This window comes from Sparassis crispa (genome assembly GCF_003851025.1).
Source record: "Sparassis crispa DNA, contig_000000F, whole genome shotgun sequence".
Classification (NCBI taxonomy): domain Eukaryota; kingdom Fungi; phylum Basidiomycota; class Agaricomycetes; order Polyporales; family Sparassidaceae; genus Sparassis; species Sparassis crispa.
In genome coordinates this window covers 668,617-686,665 of record NW_020939747.1, presented here as the reverse complement: position 1 = coordinate 686,665, position 18,049 = coordinate 668,617, and the positions used below count along the sequence as shown (strand labels likewise).

The 18,049-nt window shown below is 54.7% G+C and overlaps 9 protein-coding genes across 9 annotated transcripts; 6 read left to right on the top strand and 3 right to left on the bottom strand.

Moving 5' to 3' along the window:
- Nucleotides 1-1,443: 1,443 nt before the first annotated feature.
- On the bottom strand, nt 1,444-2,608 carry SCP_0102070 (ATP phosphoribosyltransferase; the record flags this gene model as incomplete). The annotated part of the gene is made up of 6 exons (XM_027752446.1): nt 1,444-1,826; nt 1,880-1,891; nt 1,944-2,299; nt 2,349-2,418; nt 2,470-2,553; nt 2,605-2,608. 6 exons carry the CDS (start codon nt 2,606-2,608, stop codon nt 1,444-1,446), a joined length of 909 nt encoding a protein of 302 aa, XP_027608247.1.
- A 658-nt stretch (nt 2,609-3,266) lies between these two features.
- SCP_0102060 (Probable proteasome subunit alpha type-5) lies at nt 3,267-4,331 on the bottom strand (the record flags this gene model as incomplete). Its single annotated transcript, XM_027752445.1, has 7 exons — nt 3,267-3,335; nt 3,389-3,484; nt 3,542-3,644; nt 3,704-4,068; nt 4,124-4,149; nt 4,207-4,251; nt 4,307-4,331. The coding sequence occupies 7 exons, from the start codon at nt 4,329-4,331 to the stop codon at nt 3,267-3,269; spliced, it is 729 nt and encodes a 242-aa protein (XP_027608246.1).
- Nucleotides 4,332-4,962: 631 nt separating this feature from the next.
- On the top strand, nt 4,963-5,364 carry SCP_0102050 (hypothetical protein; the record flags this gene model as incomplete). The annotated part of the gene is made up of 2 exons (XM_027752444.1): nt 4,963-4,965; nt 5,020-5,364. 2 exons carry the CDS (start codon nt 4,963-4,965, stop codon nt 5,362-5,364), a joined length of 348 nt encoding a protein of 115 aa, XP_027608245.1.
- A 1,925-nt stretch (nt 5,365-7,289) lies between these two features.
- On the top strand, nt 7,290-7,445 carry SCP_0102040 (hypothetical protein; the record flags this gene model as incomplete). The annotated part of the gene is made up of 1 exon (XM_027752443.1): nt 7,290-7,445. The coding sequence occupies one exon, from the start codon at nt 7,290-7,292 to the stop codon at nt 7,443-7,445; it is 156 nt and encodes a 51-aa protein (XP_027608244.1).
- Nucleotides 7,446-8,644: 1,199 nt separating this feature from the next.
- SCP_0102030 (Guanine nucleotide-binding protein alpha-4 subunit) lies at nt 8,645-11,291 on the top strand (the record flags this gene model as incomplete). Its single annotated transcript, XM_027752442.1, has 11 exons — nt 8,645-8,915; nt 9,340-9,433; nt 9,488-10,126; nt 10,191-10,243; nt 10,298-10,453; nt 10,565-10,620; nt 10,677-10,793; nt 10,847-10,931; nt 10,995-11,060; nt 11,118-11,171; nt 11,242-11,291. 11 exons carry the CDS (start codon nt 8,645-8,647, stop codon nt 11,289-11,291), a joined length of 1,641 nt encoding a protein of 546 aa, XP_027608243.1.
- A 947-nt stretch (nt 11,292-12,238) lies between these two features.
- Nucleotides 12,239-13,016, top strand: SCP_0102020 (Protein MMF1, mitochondrial; the record flags this gene model as incomplete). Its single annotated transcript, XM_027752441.1, has 5 exons — nt 12,239-12,392; nt 12,447-12,547; nt 12,643-12,744; nt 12,808-12,950; nt 13,007-13,016. 5 exons carry the CDS (start codon nt 12,239-12,241, stop codon nt 13,014-13,016), a joined length of 510 nt encoding a protein of 169 aa, XP_027608242.1.
- Nucleotides 13,017-13,791: 775 nt separating this feature from the next.
- On the top strand, nt 13,792-15,653 carry SCP_0102010 (hypothetical protein; the record flags this gene model as incomplete). The annotated part of the gene is made up of 6 exons (XM_027752440.1): nt 13,792-13,855; nt 13,968-14,391; nt 14,457-14,636; nt 14,692-14,853; nt 14,917-15,571; nt 15,636-15,653. The coding sequence occupies 6 exons, from the start codon at nt 13,792-13,794 to the stop codon at nt 15,651-15,653; spliced, it is 1,503 nt and encodes a 500-aa protein (XP_027608241.1).
- A 488-nt stretch (nt 15,654-16,141) lies between these two features.
- SCP_0102000 (hypothetical protein) lies at nt 16,142-17,416 on the bottom strand (the record flags this gene model as incomplete). Its single annotated transcript, XM_027752439.1, has 3 exons — nt 16,142-16,261; nt 16,319-16,436; nt 16,503-17,416. The coding sequence occupies 3 exons, from the start codon at nt 17,414-17,416 to the stop codon at nt 16,142-16,144; spliced, it is 1,152 nt and encodes a 383-aa protein (XP_027608240.1).
- Nucleotides 17,417-17,688: 272 nt separating this feature from the next.
- Nucleotides 17,689-18,033, top strand: SCP_0101990 (hypothetical protein; the record flags this gene model as incomplete). The annotated part of the gene is made up of 1 exon (XM_027752438.1): nt 17,689-18,033. The coding sequence occupies one exon, from the start codon at nt 17,689-17,691 to the stop codon at nt 18,031-18,033; it is 345 nt and encodes a 114-aa protein (XP_027608239.1).
- Nucleotides 18,034-18,049: the final 16 nt, after the last annotated feature.

Genomic DNA, 18,049 nt, shown 5'->3' with positions numbered 1-18,049 from the left:
GAAGTGCAACTTATCTTTGGATCATCCAACAAACAGAATTCGCATCTCATTTTTCCACCAAACGGTGACCTCCTGCGCCATACAATTTACGGACATCCCGCTGAATTACATCGCCTCTGCTTGTTACAGTAGTTATGTGGCCTTGCTCGGCTGAAATCCACTCTTTGCTATAGTCTCTGACATGCACAGATGATGGTTACCGATATGTCCGCGAAGTACCTAAGCTGTTCGAGATGCAATCGCTTGCTATCTGCGGGATCAAGCAGGCGCAGCAAATCACTGGAGGAGCACTGGTTCCTGGCACACTCCATTCCTCCACCTCTTATAAGCAACAGGACTTGTTGTCTATGTTCGGAAACTTCTCCAGAATGTCTAAAATGTCTGGAAGAGCCTCCTCCACGTCTCCTCGGACGAAATCTTTGTCCTTAAAGTTGACGCGCTCCCTCCGGAATAATTCCATATTCTATCCCGAAGCTCGTGGAGTCCTCAAGGACTATGAAGCTGCCTTTGGCATGTTGTCGTCGGAGTATGGGTTTGCTGGTAGGGCCCCGTTGAAGACTCTGAGGAACCTGTAGATGCTGTTGTAGATGCTTCATCTGCAAAACTGGTCTCCACGAATATTGTCATTTATCGGGTAAGTCTCGATAGTACAAAATCCGCCTTTGAGTTGACTGTGATATTTTTCCCACAGCGATGGATGACCTGTTATGCCTCGCTATTGTCTCGACCAGTAAACGTGCACTCGCTGCCAACTTGCGATCGGCGAATTTCCAGCTTCCGTGGAACTCGCTTCCAGAAGGACTTACGCTCGCGATAATAGCTTTAGGCTGCTGCGAAGTCACGCAGCACTCAGCTGCTCTTTCAGAACACCTGAAGTACCAGAGTGCGGGGTCTCATCCAACATGCTACCAGCTAAATTCAGAATGTTAGACGTTTTTCGTTGAAACTCACCTCCTGATTTCTGTTCGTGTTTTAGTGCGAACAGACAGTCCTAGGCTGAATATGGCAAGCTGTCTGTGCTGACTTGACCTGAGGCTCTGAGAGAATGTAAGTAGCCGGTGTCGCTGGATTGCAGCCGGATCTCCAGCGAGCGCGAGCATCTACATTTGGGTTAGGTTTGTTTGTAAAATGTTGCGCCACAAACAAGAATCGGGAGGTGAGCTTCAACGAGAAACGTCCAACGTTCTGAATTTAGCTGACATGTTTGCGTAGATTTATCTAGCTGCTGATACGCTACGGCGATTGTTAGGATTGCTGTTTTGCTGCCGAGCGGTCTTTATGGACATTGTCCAAGTGATGGACTTGGAGATCTGAATAGAGAACACCTATAGCCAACATAAATATGTGTATTGCACGTACTTGTGGCAATGGTGGTTCTAGATCTATATAAGATGCATGTAATACGTCTAATAATCATATTAATAAGTATGCACGTCCGAATCGTCATACTCTACAGTTGTCAAGGTTGAAGATCAGGATGTCCTCCGCACCGATCGTCACTAGTTTGTCCATGACATCCGCCGTCTTGCTCTTCTCTACCATGCTGCTGACAGCGACCCATTCTTCATCTTCCAGCGGACTGATGGTCGGGGCGCGTCGGCCGGGCGTGATGCTAGTCGCCGCGTGGAGCTTGGAGCGGAGAATGTTGTACTCGCAGACGACATATTTACCTGCAGCGACAACGCCTGCTATACGACTGGTTATGAGCTTGATGAGCGGCTCCAAGTATTCGTGCTTCGGTTTACTAGACTTGATGAGCACTGCCTCAGTCTGCTGGACCGTGGCAATAGCATGGAGACCCGCCGCACGCATCGTATCGCCGGATTCTTCGGCGGACACGTCAGGAATCAAGACGGCAGCTAGAGCCGCCACTGCTTACCGACGAGATCCACTGCACCGAGCGCGTCAATAGAACCATCAAAACGTAGATAGAGATCGCATACCAATTCCATCGGCCAGACCGAGCGCACACGCCGCCTCGACACTGCCTCCGACATACTCGATCTTGGTCCTGTTTTCCCCAGTCAACTGGAGACTGTCGTCGATCTTGCTGAAGTACTGTCCCGAAAGCACTTCGAAGCTCGTGACAACGCGTTTCCCGGCAAGAGCTTCTGACGTCTGAATCGGCCCCGCTTCTGGGACCTGTACCTGCAGCGCGCACTTCCCAAAGCCAAGCTGCAGCACCTCCGTTATGTGCTTTTCCATCTTTGCTTCGATAATGACGTCTTGCCCAGTAATTCCGAGGTCAACGTTACCCTTACCAACGAAAGACGGGATGTCTGACGCAGGGAGAAAAACACTGCACAACATTTAGAGAGAAACACCTGAATAGCGTAAACGGGTCTTACAGAGCGATCGGGTGGTTCTTGACGAGACAGACATCTAGTCTCTGGTGTCTCCGGAACTGTATGTCCGCACCTGAAAAACAGTTCTGAGGATGCACAATTAGTTTGCACCCTAGTTACCCACCTACTAGCAACTCCAGACATTTCTCGTGGAGACGGCCCTTCTTCGGAATAGCAAAGAGAAGACGACCGTCAAGAGACTCGGCATCTGCACCCGACAGGGTTAGCACTTCAGAGCCACTGCTGCGACTGCACGCACTCATCGTGGTGGTAAAGGACAAGATTTGGCGTGTATGGTAGTAAATGTACGAGTCGGTCTCCGTTTCAACAAGTTTCAGCGCATGGCATCGTGTTGATCAAAAAGTTGTGGCAGTGATGGTGAGATAAGATTAGATGGCCCGTAAGAGGCAGATCCAGATCTGACTGGGTGGCGCCCGCGCTTAACTTGAACTTGAAGTCCGTCGGGAATTGGTCGGGAAGGACTTCAATTTGCGGCCAAGGGCCAAGGCACTGAAGGCGTCCCCATAACTTAGTACTCTCACTTCTTCGCGAGACAGAGAGATCGCAACCATTACCAAGGCATAGTGTGCTGGGACTTGTCAACGTACAACGTGTGGCAAGTCGTAACCTACTCTTAGCTGTAGTAACTCGTTCAAATTCATGATCATCTAGTTTCATATGCAAATAACTGTACCTTGCATCGTAGTTCAGCCTCCCGGCAGGAATGATCATGATACTATGTGTATTTTCCCTAAGCTAGGCCTGCAACTGAAAGGAAAACCGGCATACATGGTCCTCATATAATTACAGTATTGTGCGATAGCCTATTGGCTTGATGGGGATCGGGTTTGTTGGCATGGTGCATCAAACGACAGCATTGAGTATAACGAAGATGGATAGTGCAGAGATAGAAGTCCAAAATTACATCGCGTCAATGAGCTCTTTTAGTCTTACTTCGTCTAGGATCTCAAACCCTTTCTCTGGCGTGACCTGCAAAGTGGCGTGGGTCATAGCTTCCAGCGTAAGGAAGAGATGATCCTCACCTGTGCAAGCTGAACATTGTGGTGGTCAAGCTTCTCCTCCATAACCTGCTTCAGTATGCGCAATGTGAGAACGTGCGCTTCTTGCAGAGTCATTTGCTATGTATACAATTGTCAACCAGTCTGGCACGCAAACAAATTGGAAATTAAACGGACCTTGTGCCACTTGTCTTGTAGTTCGCTTTGCGCCGCCTCTGAACCAGACCCAATTGCCTTAGCGTCATACCGCACAAACGTACCAGAAGGATCAGTGTGGAACCTGCAAACCAACAGATTTATTAAGCGCATGCATGGCCAGAAGCAACGCATCATACTCACAGCTGAGGCCCCAGCTCATCAATACCCCCAATGAGGAGCGCAACACCGAACGGCCGACTCATCATGGCGTCCTCGTCATGCACACTCTCTCCGAACCGGAGCGCCAGATCACACACGGCCTGCGTCACGCTCTCTACCTTTATGCGCTCGTCGTAAGTGAATGCGTGGTTCTGTGCTGTTACCCGTGCGTGATCGACCATTGTGCGTGCGTCTGCGGTGAGGCCCGACATGGCGCAGCCCAGGTGGGTATCGATCTCCATGATTTTCTCAACGGTTGATGACTCGAGGAGCGGGGACTGGACACGCTTCTCTACTGCGAGCACCACGCCCTCCGGTGTACGAATGCCTACGGTGGTCGAGCCGAGCTAAGGTGTGAATGCATTTAATGGATGGTTTCAGAGTTCCTAGCAGGTCTCATACCTTGATTGCCTCGATAGCATACTCGACTGTAGGAAAATATTGGTTGAGACACTTACACTGGATCGCAAGATGAACCTGCGCACCCTGGAATAGTCGACCCTCGGGAGAGAAGGTGTTGACACCTCGGTCTGTAACGAATATGGTTTTGATGTCAATGTTCCGCACGCACGAGTCATTACATACCGTACTCTGATCGTGTCAAGAACATATCTTACGTAGAAGGAGGACTAGCAGACTGAGGGATGGTGTCGAGCAGAACGCAGTGTTACGCACTCACTGAACGCGCGTCGCGTCATGCCAGGACCCCGTAACCTCCAAACGTGACAGAATGTGACAAAACCCTTGTGTGACTGTCACGCGTCAAGACGCGTCTCCCACGACAAGCGTTCGTTCAACTGCGTCGATTCCAACGAACTCCAGCTTACAACAACTGAACTTCGTCGTTGCGACCTGCTCGCTTCACACGACCTGAGTGCTTGGATATCTACCATCTGAATTTGGTGATTTTTCTGTGTCTGAAACTTACGGTCATAACTTTTTTCTTCCAGGAGCCGGCGTTACGGATTGCAAGGAACCCTTATTCCACTCCAAGGGATTAATGCGTCTATTCGCTGCGATTTCTTTGTTGTTTACCAGCAGTTCCACTTCCGTGTTTGTGTCGTACAGGAAAATTAACGCTCATTGCGAGCATCCTAAACAGGTGCAGTTCTATGCACTAGGTCAACCTTCTCTGGTTGAGTCGTCGCTACGCATTCATTTCTATCTTGAGCGCGCCTGCCACCGGCGGATACGCGTAATCCCTTTGTGCGCGAATTGACTGTAACGTTCTTCCAGCGCCAATGGTGAGCTCGTTCCCCCATTCATTTTTCTCCGCAATTCTCACCGAACGATGTTAGCACGCACTCGATCTCTTCGGATACGCCCACCTCTTCGATACAAGCCCCGGAGGAATCGCACTCCCGACTCGCGACTCGCGGAAAAATCAGCACGAACCTTCAGAATGTAGGTCGTTGAGCATGCCCGTGCAGCCCGGTCTTCCCATGTGTCTCTCTGGCTACCACCGCAGCTTCTGGTGTCATGTTCACCATTCTATCTTGACTTCCTATCTGTTCAATCGTTGTCGCTCCGGGACGATTTCCTGCGGCACACGCAACGACACCTTCCGCGGCGTGCGGCATATTACGTGGCCGCACATGCAGGGTCGTATTGCCATGTCGGTCTGTTTGATGCTCCCAGCGTAGCGCACGCTGGGGCCTTCTCTCCCCTACAGTCCGACAACTCGGCATCTCGACACGCTGTCTGTCTGGCACATGGACGCCCTGGCTCGTCGTACCTTCTCAGCTTCTCCTGTTGCCACGCTCGTCTCCCGCCTCCCGTGAAACATCCAGGTACCTGACAGCGGCGAGTTCTCAAATCGAGTGCCCAAGTTCCAAGGGACATTCTGAGGCCGGTTTAGCGAACTTTCGCATGTTCTAGCGCACGTAGATGCCACGGCAATCCGCGTCCCACTAAGGGACAGCCGGCAATTTGCTAAGAGCAAACGAGTCATCGTGACGCGCCGTCCAAGGCTTAGAGGTGCCAATGTACAGGTAAGTATCTACTCCAGCGAGCGCCCTCTGCTACGTCCGTGTCCACAGCCGGAACAGATCAGTAGCAAAAGCCTACTTATCTCCCCGTGTCGGAATCCGCAGGCCGCAGGCGGCTCGGCTTACACGTCGACAATGCTGTCTTTGGGCACTCCTTTGTGTGCAGAAGCACGATGGCGACGGCAATGCCCGCTTCATGTAGACGTCCTGCTTCTCGAGTATGTGATTTGACTGATAGCCTGCCGACTTCTCCAGGCAACACTGTCGCGAGACGTATAGAATCCGGGCGCCCACAGGTAGACGTCATGCTCCCACCCACTGGGCAGTCTCCTCTTCGCTGTCGCTTCTCCCCGCTGACCCCGGCACTCTCCTCATCACCGTGCTTTGCTCACTGCGCTCGTGGCAACGCGCGCGACATGGCGCTTCTCGAATGCTTCTCTTCGCTCGACTGAGGCTATAGCTGCCGCCCATGGAGACGAGCACACCGCATGGACGTTCTGCATTCTATATATTCGCACCGCGCCCGCGCGCGAACGTAATCTGTGCAACAGTGTTACCTCGCTCGCACACCTGCTCTCTCGCGCGGCCCCGTGACGCCTCTCCACTTGGAGCTCCGAACACCCGCAATCTCGCGCGAGACGCGCCTTGTTGCGTTATCGGCATATCGGAATCTCATTTCCGGAAAGCGCAAGGCGCTAGAGCGTCCTTGGCCGAGCGGGGGATCTGCGCCGCCGCTGGATCGCAGGGCGCTCGCCGGTGACTAAACTATCTATGGATGTCTGGAATCCACATCGCACAAGTGCGTCGTCGGAAAAATGGGATAGCGAGCCTGGTGCGCGCTGCCGTGTGCGACCGGAGCTGCGAGGTTCGAACGTAGAAGGTTCGGCGGGCCTGGCTGTGGAGGGCGACTTGCTCTGGCCTCCCAAGGGGCCGTAATTGGGGTGCGAAACGTGCTTGGGCTTAGTGCGTTTATATGCGCGCTGTCTGTATTCGGGGAACGTCGAAGTTTCTGTCGCCCTCACTAGTGTCATTGTGAAGCGCCGAAGTCTTGGCCGAGTCGGCGAAATGGGATATTTGGTTCCGCGACGCGCTCGCGCGTCGGGCGCGCCGTATCGTCTGGGGGTATTTGTAACTGCGATGCGGGCTCGAAGGTGAGTCATGCGGAGAGCGCAGCTGAACGTGCATTCTGGGGAGAATGGAAGCACGCTGCGCCGAGCTAGTTGTGAGGGATGTATTCGTATCGCGTTGGCGTCGGCGTTATGTCGTGTCCTCGTGTCGCAAATCCGTATTGCAATTGCGTCCTATCCACTTGGCTAACTTTCTTCGCTCGTCGCAGTATATAACCGCAGATGCGTTCCGGCCACGCAATTTATCAAGACTTTCGATGGGAAGATCGCGACTTGTTGGCCGCAAGAGGCTAAAATCATTCCATTTCGCGATGTGTGTATAGTGGCCCGCGACGGCGGCGGCGATTTTGACCTAGTGGGTTTGCCCGGGTTTGGGCGCGAGCGTGATGGAGACGTCGTCCAGGTTCGGGTACCTGATACTTATGCACATCCTCTCCCGCTGTCCTCGGTCCGATGAGCGCGCAGAGGGAGATCGCGGTGCAGGCGTGCGAAGACGACGCGAACGGTGGCGGTTCCGATGCAGAGCGGCTGCGACGTTCAACGTCCTTCACAGGAACTTACCTACATATGGAGGAGGTCACCAAGCGTCGGGTTACAGCAGAGGAATAATGGACGAATCTGACGGCGTGAGAGGCGAGACCAGAGCTGCCATAAACATGCAGGGGGTTCCACTCGACGTTCTACGAGGAGGGACGGCCCAGCCTTACGCCGCCACCCAAGCGAGCCGTTGACTCGCCAGCGCAGCAGGGTCCGACGACCGGCGTCGTCCGGTCTGAATTGAACGGGCACGGTGGGGGAAAAAGTGCCGGTGGTGTTCACGCGTTCACGCGCATGGACAGCAGGACTGAGAAAGTGGGCCTTGCTGGCCATGGCCGAACCTAAGTACTGAGTGGCAGAGTGAGGGAGACAAACATGGCCGAATAGGAGCCGCCGTCATGTGGGAATCAGTGGGATATAGTAGCCCGATATAAACGTTCTACGAAGAATGTTCAGTGCGCTGTCATTTACAAGGGTAAGTACTAGTACACGTAGACAAGGAGAGCTAGAGGGGCATGCAGGTGGATTGCGCCACCAGTTCGATAGCCTCTGATGCCCTCGTGGGCGTGTCGAGCATGGCCCGAGCGCGATAAGTAGGAAGGGAGAATCGCGCTCAGGTCGAGGGCATGTGGGCGGGCTTCGGGTTCCCAGTATTACGCTAGAGCGGAAATTCTAGAAATCGGGCGCGACAAATGGCTGGTGCGGCGGAAGAGGCTACTTATCGTGCATGGATGAATAATAAACTTGCGCGAGCATGTGCGTAGAGCTCTAGAGGAACAAGGACAAGTGAGCATGTCTGCATCTGATCAACCGTGCAGCCGCGCCACTTGCGGACATAACTGGTGCGATCTCCTTTCCGGGAACCGTGACTGCAAGATGCTCAGGCAAGACTTCCGTTCCTAGTCCCCGTTCTCTCCTTCCTCCTCCTCGCCGGCAGCGCGCCTCCTACCGTATCCCCCCAGGTATCCCCATTTTCCTTAACTCCGTAGGAGCACGCGAGCACGTCTGGTGCAATTATCGCGCTTCGCCGAATAGGTAGCCGGAGACTACGTTCCGCAGACTCATGCTTCAGAAACCCCGTACGGAACACAGCGAGCGCGGGGCCTAAGTTCCTCTCCGAAGCCTTTCTCGAAGGCGTACCTAGTTCCGCGTTCTCACACCCTGGCCTTCTCTAGCGCCAGACCCCTTCTTTGCCGCCCGTCCCTACGTTACTTTTTTGTCCATTCGCGGCCTACATACCAAGCTTGTCCCTCCTTCTTCCCGACCACCACATGCTGCGCGACAAACCCACTCAACCCGTCCAACGACAGCGCCCACCCCCTCGCCCCGACTCTGATCCCCTCGCCGCCGTTCTCCTCCCCCCTCCCGATGAAACCCCCGACGCGCGCGAACGCAGGCTTCGTGCTGAGGAGGAGGCCAAGCAGCGCAGCGAGAATATCGACCGCATGATCCGCGACTCAGAGAGACACCAGCGCCGCAAAAAGGTCGTCAAAGTCCTTCTCCTCGGCCAGAGCGAGAGCGGCAAGAGCACAACTCTCAAACGTGAGTCTCTCGTGCAATTGCCGTCCCCTTTTTGCGCGAAGGGGCATCGGAGGCGCATTACGCAGCCCGCCATTCGGGGTGCATGGAACTGCGCGTTCCCCCAACATGGACGACTAGCTTGGGGTAAATCCAGTTGGCGCGTTGCGACGGTGTCCAACACGTCTTCTTATAGTCCTGGTATACCTCTGCTATGTACACAGCATAACCAGGTTTAACACGGATGGCCGTGCTCCTCGTAGCACTGCACGGCCCAATTTTTGATGCTACACCTTGCAGCTGTGTGACTTGGACAATTACATCCGTCGATATTTGTTCACGAGGTTCTGGAGCCGTGCCCCGTGCCGTCTTATCTGATTCCTGCTGCCTCCGATGCTGCTTGTTTTCTCGCATCCCTGATATTTATATATTAACGCTTCGACGACAGAATTTCAGCTGCTGCACACACCGGCTGCGTTTCATGCTGAGCGAATTGCATGGCGCTTCGTCATCTACCTAAACCTTGTGCGGTCCATTCGCCGGTAAGTTGTCTTTGCTCCAACCGTCCAAACCACCGATGTCATTATCATCCGCAGGATAATCGAGGCAATTATGCCCGAGGATGCCCAGGGTGCGGACGACCTGGATGACTTCGACTCTAACGAGACCGCGTCGATTATTATCACTTCCAACGGATGCGGGCCCTCGAATGCCAGCCATGTGCCTACATCAGCCTACGACGGCTACCGACGTCGTCTCTCACCGCTACTCCCTCTTGAGCAGCGACTGATTCAGCAGCTGTCTGACCCTGAGGACAATGAAGAGCAGGAGCCTACGCACTTACCCTCGCCCCCGCTTCACTCCCCTTCGAGCTTCAGCATGGCGTCCACCTCCACTGCGACGCTCGCGCTGTCCTCAAGCGCCCCCGGGCGTCCCGCACCTCGAATCATGATTCCCAACGGCACGGTGTCGTCGCCGACTTCGCCAGTGTCGCCATCCGAGGAGCTCACTGTGCGTGTAACGTCGAATTGGAAGAAGGCGTTCTCCGCGCTGGGCAAGAACCAGAGCCCGAAGAGCGCGCACTCGGGCGAGCTGCAAGGCTGGTGGGAGGACCCGGATGACCCGGTGCATATCATCAACCGCTGCGCACCCGTCATGTCCGAGCTATGGCGCGACGTGCGCGTGCGACACCGGCTCGCAGAGAAGCGGCTCAGGCTCCAGGAGAGTAGTGGGTTGTGAGTGCGAATACGGACACTCTGTCTGGGTGGTGGGTGCTGGTGATGGCTGACGCTGTGCTAGTTTCCTTGACGAGATTGACCGCATCACTGCGAAGATGTACTTCCCGACTGACGGTGTGTGCTATTCCTCTCTGCTAAATTAGGCACAGTTTTGACCGTTGATCACAGAGGACGTCCTGAAGGCGCGGCTGAAGACGACGGGCGTCGTGGAGCACACCTTCAGCCTCTCGAAGAGCAGCGAGTTCCGCGGGGTCGATTGGAAGATATACGACGTCGGCGGGTCACGTAGCCAGCGCCACGCGTGGGCGCCGTATTTCGACGACGGTGCGTTCTCCCGTCTTCTATCATATTTTCCTCGTCCTCTGCCGCCGTCGGCGCTTCGCTCGTTCCGTTGGATTGTCGCTCAGCTTGTACTGATACGCGGATTTGGTGCAGTGAACGCCATCATATTCCTGGCGCCGATCAGCGCTTTTGACCAAGTGCTCACGGAGGTATAACAGAGTTGCCTGAGGCCCTGCTCACGGCGCTGACGGGAAATCTGTTTCAGGACCCAGACACGAACCGCCTCGAGGACACGATTTTCTTATGGAACAGCGTTGTCTCGAACAAGCTGTTGGCGAACGTCAATATTGTGCTGTTCCTCAATAAGTGCGACCTGCTCAAGGTGCGCCCCTTATCTCATGCTTTGAGACGTCGTTCGTGAAACATGCTCTGCAGGCGAAGCTGCAAAGCGGAGTGAAACTCAAACAACATATGACTTCGTATGGTGATAGGCCAAATGACTACGACTCAGTATCGAAATGTGCGTGTTGTCCAGGTGTCGACGTCCATCGTCAACGATTTACCCTCATTCTTTGTTTTCTAGATTTTCGACACAAATTCTTGGCGCTGCATCAGAGCTTTACGCCCAACAAGGCGAGAGAACTCTTCAGTATGTGTTGTATGTTCGTGCATGTTACTGGAGTGAGGTTGACCCGTGTGCGTCTAGTCCACATGACCTCAGTCACGGATACGCGGAAAACGCATACGATCATTACGAACGGTTGGTATTCCTAGGCTATTGGGTGTCTGTGCTTAATGAACTAATTTGATGTGTCGTCTTTGTTCTCCAGTGCGAGATATTATCCTGACGGGTAATTTGCGTTCCTCGTCTCTCATGTAGAGCGCTCTGTTGTCGATCTTGCAGTCAGGTGTGTTCCCCTTGTTCAATAATCGCACCCGCCTCCTTAATCTGACCGCAACGCAGAACACGAAGTAATTTGGAACGATCCGATACAATGTAATGTGCCGTACTCCCCGATTGCTTTCCTCGCCGTATCGCTCTCGCTCTCGCGCTCTCACTCACAGTCGATTGTGATACACCACCGCCACCCCATACCGCGTCGCGACAGACGCATACATATCACATACCTTAGATACCTGAACCTCCCGCAGAACCGTTGCGGAGTAATTTGCGCTACACTTACAGATTCGTGTATACCTTTACCTGGCACGAGCCGGTTGTCTTCTTCAGCACGTAATACCTTCCTGTATCCCTATCCTACTGTTCGCGATGTAGTTTGTCTCAGTTTGCATACTATGGCTCACAAGATCGTCGGCATGCCCTCCAAGTCGGCAGTAACGCAAAAGTAACGCATATGTCACAGACAGTAACGCGTGCCGTTTTGTTACTCCGCTCGGCAGCCTAATGCGCGAAGGTCGTGACCGTGTCGTGGTGGACGCCACCACTTGAAACCCCGCTGCCGACGCTCGCGGCAGACTTCGGCCAGTGACTAGCCAGCGTGAGTCTGCGTTACATTGCAGGTCAAGAAGGGACTCCTCCAATACCGATCCATTTGAGCTCGTTCAACCTCAAGGATGATGTAGTACTATAAAATCATACATATGAGAGGTAACTAAGTGGTAGAGGCAGGGGAAAGGGCTAATTGAGCAAGGTGCCGACTTGGGGGGCATGCCGACGATCTTGTGAGCCATAGTAGTACCTTACGTTCTCCACACGCCCGGGACCCGCGTGCAGACTAAGATTGGACTACAGTCTTTAAGGAGATAACTGGATGATCGTCACGTGGATATGGACCTTGGCGATCACGTCTTGATGTGCACCTTGGCATGCAGACCGCCATCCGCTCTGCCCGTCGTTCCTTCTGCGCAAGGACCCCCACCATCCTCGCACGCCAGCATCTACCCGCCAACGCCCACAGACTCGCCCGTACTATGTCGTCCGTCACCACGCACGCGTCTCTTTCTCCCATCTCCACCACTAGTGAGCGCGATCGCACTTGGCGAAGAATAGCACTAATCATAAGGCGCGGCGCAGATGCCCCCGCCGCCGTCGGGCCCTACAGCCAGGCCATTCGGGTGGGCGACCTGCTCTTCGTGTCCGGCTCCCTGGGCATCGACCCGTCGTCTGGCAAGATGGTACGTCATCCCTTGCAGAATTAATTAGCACGATCACGCTTGTGATCATCGATCTGGTGGCTGAACGACGATCGTCGCTGCTGTTGCTGCTGTAGGTCGCTGGAGGGGTCGAGGCGCAGGCGGAGCAGGCGTTGAAGAATACGAAGTCTATTATCGAGGTGGCGGGTGGTGAGGTTGGGCGTGTGGCGAAGACGACGGTGCGTCTTGTCCTGTTTGCGTGTAAGGAAGCGCTGTTCTGATCTGGGCGCTGTGGATGATAGGTCTTCTTGCAGTCGATGGACGACTTCAAGGTCATGAATGGGATCTACGAGAAGTTCTTCGGCGGGCACAAGCCGGCACGCTCCGCCGTGCAGGTCGCGCGCCTGCCGCTTGACGGGCTGTTCGAGATCGAGTGCATTGTGAGGTGTGTGTCTTCCGTGCTGTTGATTGTATGCGTACTCACGTCACGTCGCTTCGCAGTTTGGCTTAGATTTCTGCGACTCTGCGGAAAATCGCGGGGGAAAAATAGAAGCTCGAAAAAATGCTGTTGCTGTCCATGTACACGTATCATCTCACATATGTAAGGCGGTTAGTATACGGAGGTCCAAGTTTGCAACCGCGACTCAACGCGTGTGACAGACGCGTCCAGGATGTGACTTGTGTCACGCTTCACCGCTTCAGCTTCAGCCATCTATCTTGTTATAAGCTCCCGGAGGCCTATCTATCTGACCAGCCATCTGCTCACTCCTATTTCCACAGGATCTATTTTGACTACAGCTCTTCTCTATGTTTCTGTTTGTCTGCGAGACTTCTGTCAAGCCCCCGGGCACTGCGATTAGACTTGATCAAACGCACTGCCGCGGCCTCGACTCGGACTCGACTCCCGCATCACTCGACGTCGACATTCCATGATTCAAAAGTGACGATGACGTTCTCGTCCAGCATGATTGTTCGACTAACTAAGCTAGCTGTGTCCTATAAATCGGCATCTTCAGTTGCCTCTTTGCAGTGGATGTCATCCAGGCTCTTCACAACCGAGGCGTGAAACCCACTCAGGTGATGGGTCTCGCTATTGTCTCAAGACAATCAAATCACCCTCTGCAGCGACCGCATCAAGCGTCGGCGTGAGGACCGGGCATCCACAGGCACAATAATCCGGCCACCAGCGCATATACCTCGCGTTGCGCGCTCTGGAATTGCGCTGTATTTTCCTTACCTTCTTCCACTTGCACTAGGTTAGGCCTGTGCGGTTTCAATTTTCCCGTATGGCCCTTCTGTTATGGGACTCTTGGAAACGCACAGACTCCCTGCCTTCAGCTAGTTCTTCAGGTGGTCAGTATTGATCCCTGATGAGATTGGACGTGACGCTAAACCGCCTGCGCAGATTCTATCTTTTCTGTCATCCTCAAACAGACGGCCCACTAATGAAGTGCGCTTTCAGGGCCGGCAGCGCAGGACGCAACCGCAGTGCCTTCTTCTTCTGTGTCGTCTCCGTCTGTGCAAAGCTCTGCGGTCACTGTCCCTTCTGCATCTGCTTTGGGTAGTGCCTCCTCCGCCCTTCGAGCAGCTGCTGGTGTTCCCTCTGTCTCGCTGCTTACATCTTCTGCGTCCGTACCTGCATCATCTCTATCTTCGTCTCTCATGTCTACACCCTCATCCTCATCGGCAAACCCAGCTGCGGCACCTCTCATTGCACCCTTCGTTGAATCATCGTATTCTAGCTCTTCCTTCAGCTCCTTCTCGAGCTCTGTATCCTCCAGCTCATATTCGAGCTTCAGCGTGTCATCATCCAGCAGTTCGAGCTCTAGTTCGCCCTCCGCGAGTTCGTCCAGTACGGATCCAGCTACTGAGGTGCCTTCAACATCGTATGTCTCGTTTTTCTCTGCTCGTGAATTTGAGCATATCTTGATGAGTTACGCGGAACCTGTAGCCCAGGGAATTCATTTTTGCAGGAATTGCCATCCTCTTCATCATCCTCTCCGTCCTCGTCTTTTTCCGTACCATCCACGAGCGATACGCCCACCCCTACTTTCACCCCGACACCGACAGAAAACGCGGGCGCCGCAAATCCCGAGGTGATCCTATCCGCCACGTATTCGGGACCGATAGCGTAAGTGTAATTCCGTACTTTTTGTTCGTACATCAATCTGGAAGGGCTGTTTCAGTGGTGATGCTGGTATCAATGATCCCCCATCTGATCCTTCATCGTCTGGCACCACGCTGTTTGTCAACCCAACTCCAGTAAATGCAGGAACAGGCAGCGCCACGACAATCATTCAAACAGATATCCCTTCTGCGTTTAACACAGGACAACAGGCCGTCGCAAAGTGAGCATCTAGAGATACAGATTTTTCCAAGCAAAAATTAACCGAGCCTTCACCCCCCTTCAGATCGAATACTAAAACGGCGCAAATTCTGGGAGGCGTGCTCGGTGGTCTCTCCGCGCTTCTCGTGATCATCCTCGCTGCCTTCATCTGGAGGCGCTACCGCCGCAAACGCGTGCATTCGGTGCAATGGATAGGTGCGCTCCCGCCCGAGGCACTTTGGCAGCCCCGTCCGTCGCCGCGCTCGCCTTCCTTCATCATGCGCTCGCCGCCCTCGAGCGACTTCAACCACAGCTCACCGTACTCGCCGCCCTCGGCGCAGTCGCAGGCTGCGCAGATGAGCGAAGCATACGCGTACTCGGCGGACGGGCACACCGCGTCATCAGACGGGCACGGTGGGCACCCCGCGCCGTTCGCCCGGCGCCCGACCCCGACGATCTCGCCGCGGCTCATCGTCACCGGAGTCTCCGCGCCCGCGGGGGCCACAGGCTCGGGCACGTATGACGGCAGCACGACGGACTTGCTGATGGCGGAGGACGACCCGTTCGCGGACCCCGTCGCGACCGCCCGCGCGAACCCGCGCGTGATGGCGCCATCGCCGACGATACGCGCGCCGGATGCCGTGGCGAACCCGTTTGGTGAGTTCCGCGCGCCTCGGTCGATGGTGTCGGATTCACTGTATAGCGTGTCGACGCCGGGAGCGTCCCGGCACGACCTTTCGGTGAGCGGTCCCGTCAGCGTGTTGAGTGTTGGGGTGCTGTGCTGATGTGCGTTGGGCCGTACAGGTTGCATATGCGGTGTAGGATGATGCATTGTATAATGTATGTGATGCAGAGGACGACGTGAACGGGCATATCATATTCACTAGCGGCGAACGAGATGGGGACGAATCAGGCCATCCGCGGGCTATCCACACGACGTTCCTTCACTGCTTTCCTTCGTTGTCGATATTTATTCGCGGTCGTTACGCCGGACATACACTGCGTGTTGTTGTTGTAAGCATGTATTATGCTCATGATTGAGGCAGGGTCTTGAAGGCTGCTCGCGCGCATCGCCCACAATGAATATTGCTTCAGGACTGATGGTACGCAGTCGTCACTGCGATGTATAAAATCGTCGACGTCCCTATGGCTACATGGATCTTGACAGTTTATGCGTTTGTACAAACCTACGTGTAAACACGTCTCAGAGCTCTGGTGCGAGTCGGAGATTGCGAATTTCGTGTGTCCGTACCGAAAGCAAGACACGAAATGCGAGATGAAACTGAAACCCCAGAAAATGGTAGGATGAATCAGTGAGCGAAGGCGGCGACGAGGGCGTCGAAGAACACGTCGCCCCACGGGATGTCGGAGAGCCGCGTCTTCTCGCGGATAATGGAGAACGCCTGCTTGATCAGCTCGGCATCGCGAATCTGAAAGGCGTAGTTGCATAAGTTTCAGCCCCAAGGCAGTCTAAGCGGCATGCGTACGCGAAATTCGTCGAAGGTGATGTCGGCGCGCGTGACATAGAGGTTGATAGTGCCCATCGGGAACCGCAAGACATTCGACAGATCGAGCGGAAACTGCATGAGTGACGTGAACAGCTGCCTGCATATCACGGAGCATCGCGTCAGCGTCTTTCACTCCGGGGAGCAAGCAAAGGACGCGACGCACGTCCAGAACCCGGTGACCTCCCGCTGGTAAGTCCAGTGCACGCGCACCCAGCGCGCCTCCTCTGCGACCATAACGAACGAGCCCTTGTCCTCGTTCCAGTCGCGTCGCAACTGCGCGTCAACACGGCCGAACGTGTAGATGCGGGCCTCGGTGTTGTGGAGGTGCAGCTGGCGCGCGAAGGCGGACATACGCATCTCGTCTTTACCGTGCAGGAACACGGGGAGCAGTGGCTTCTCCCCTTTCCTCGGGTCGACCTCCTCCTTTGCTTCTTCCTCCCAGTCTGCATCTGAGTCGGTAATTTCCTCCTCACCTGCTGCATTTGCTACACGCTCCTCTCCCCCATCATAGTGGTCCGCAGAACCGCCAGAGAACTTACTAACTAGTACCGTGTCCGATAGACCCGACAACTCGACATTCGTCCAAAAGTCGTCCAAGCGCAGAATCTCGCCCGTACATATCGTACCGATAAGGTTTTCACGGAGGCGCCGGATCCACTCTGGCGTCGCGTTGCTTCGGTACACCCTGATCCTCAGCCCGTCAAGCACAACATTCGCCCACGGGCCCGCGGTCTGGCGGAGGAGCAGCGGGAAGGCCCAGAAGGTGGTGTCGAGGCTAGACACGGAGATATCGGCGGTAGTGCAGGTGTAGAACATGGACTTCGCGGAGAAGGTGAACCAGCGTGGGTGCCTGCGCGTGGGGAGGTGGAAGCGCAAGGCGATGTGCGAGCATGTGAACAAGAAGGAGTACGTGCCACTGAAAAGGCTGCTCTCGTAGCGGACGTCGTGCACGCTGAGTGTGAGCAGCGAGAAGTGCCCGATGGTAAGAAACTGGTCCGCGACACGCTTGCGCAGGATGTAGGAGACGAAGGAAAGGAAGGCAATGCGGAAGACGTTGAGATATGCGTACAGAACCATCGTGAAGCCCGAACAAATAGTATACAGAACGTACAGAGATTCAGATAATCATTTCATACAGACTGCAGAACTCTTGCCGCGTGTTGGAGAGAGACATGGTGGTGCCGTGGAGAAAGGCAACGTCGGCGCCATCGACCGTAGGCGCCCTTACAATTCCCGGTCACGTGGTGGGCGCTCTACAACACCCGCCGTTGCCTAATACGTGCTTGAATTAGTCGTCCTTTACCTTCATTGCGCCCATGAACGGCAGGTCTCACACCACCAGTGCAGCCATGGAAGAGGATTCTTCACTGGAGCCCACTCTGCAATCTGACATCTCGCTCTTAACTGCTCTACTCGCGCAAGATCAGTCCGACGAGAACGACCCTGATATTGCGGAGCTCTTGCGCAGGCTTGAGACTGCGGATGGCGTGGCAAAAGGCGTCGAGAGTCGCTTGGATGCGATTATAGGAGACTTGGACAGCATCTTGGGCACGCTGGAGCCGAACGAGCAGATCGTCGTCTCCGAAGAAGTGCGCATCTCACGGGAGGGCGACACCGTCACTGAGGAAGCGTCCAGGGTAGTAGTCAGGGAAAAGTTGGAACCCGAGGTTGGAGCGGACGCTAGAGAGAAATAAGACCCGCCTGCCCAGT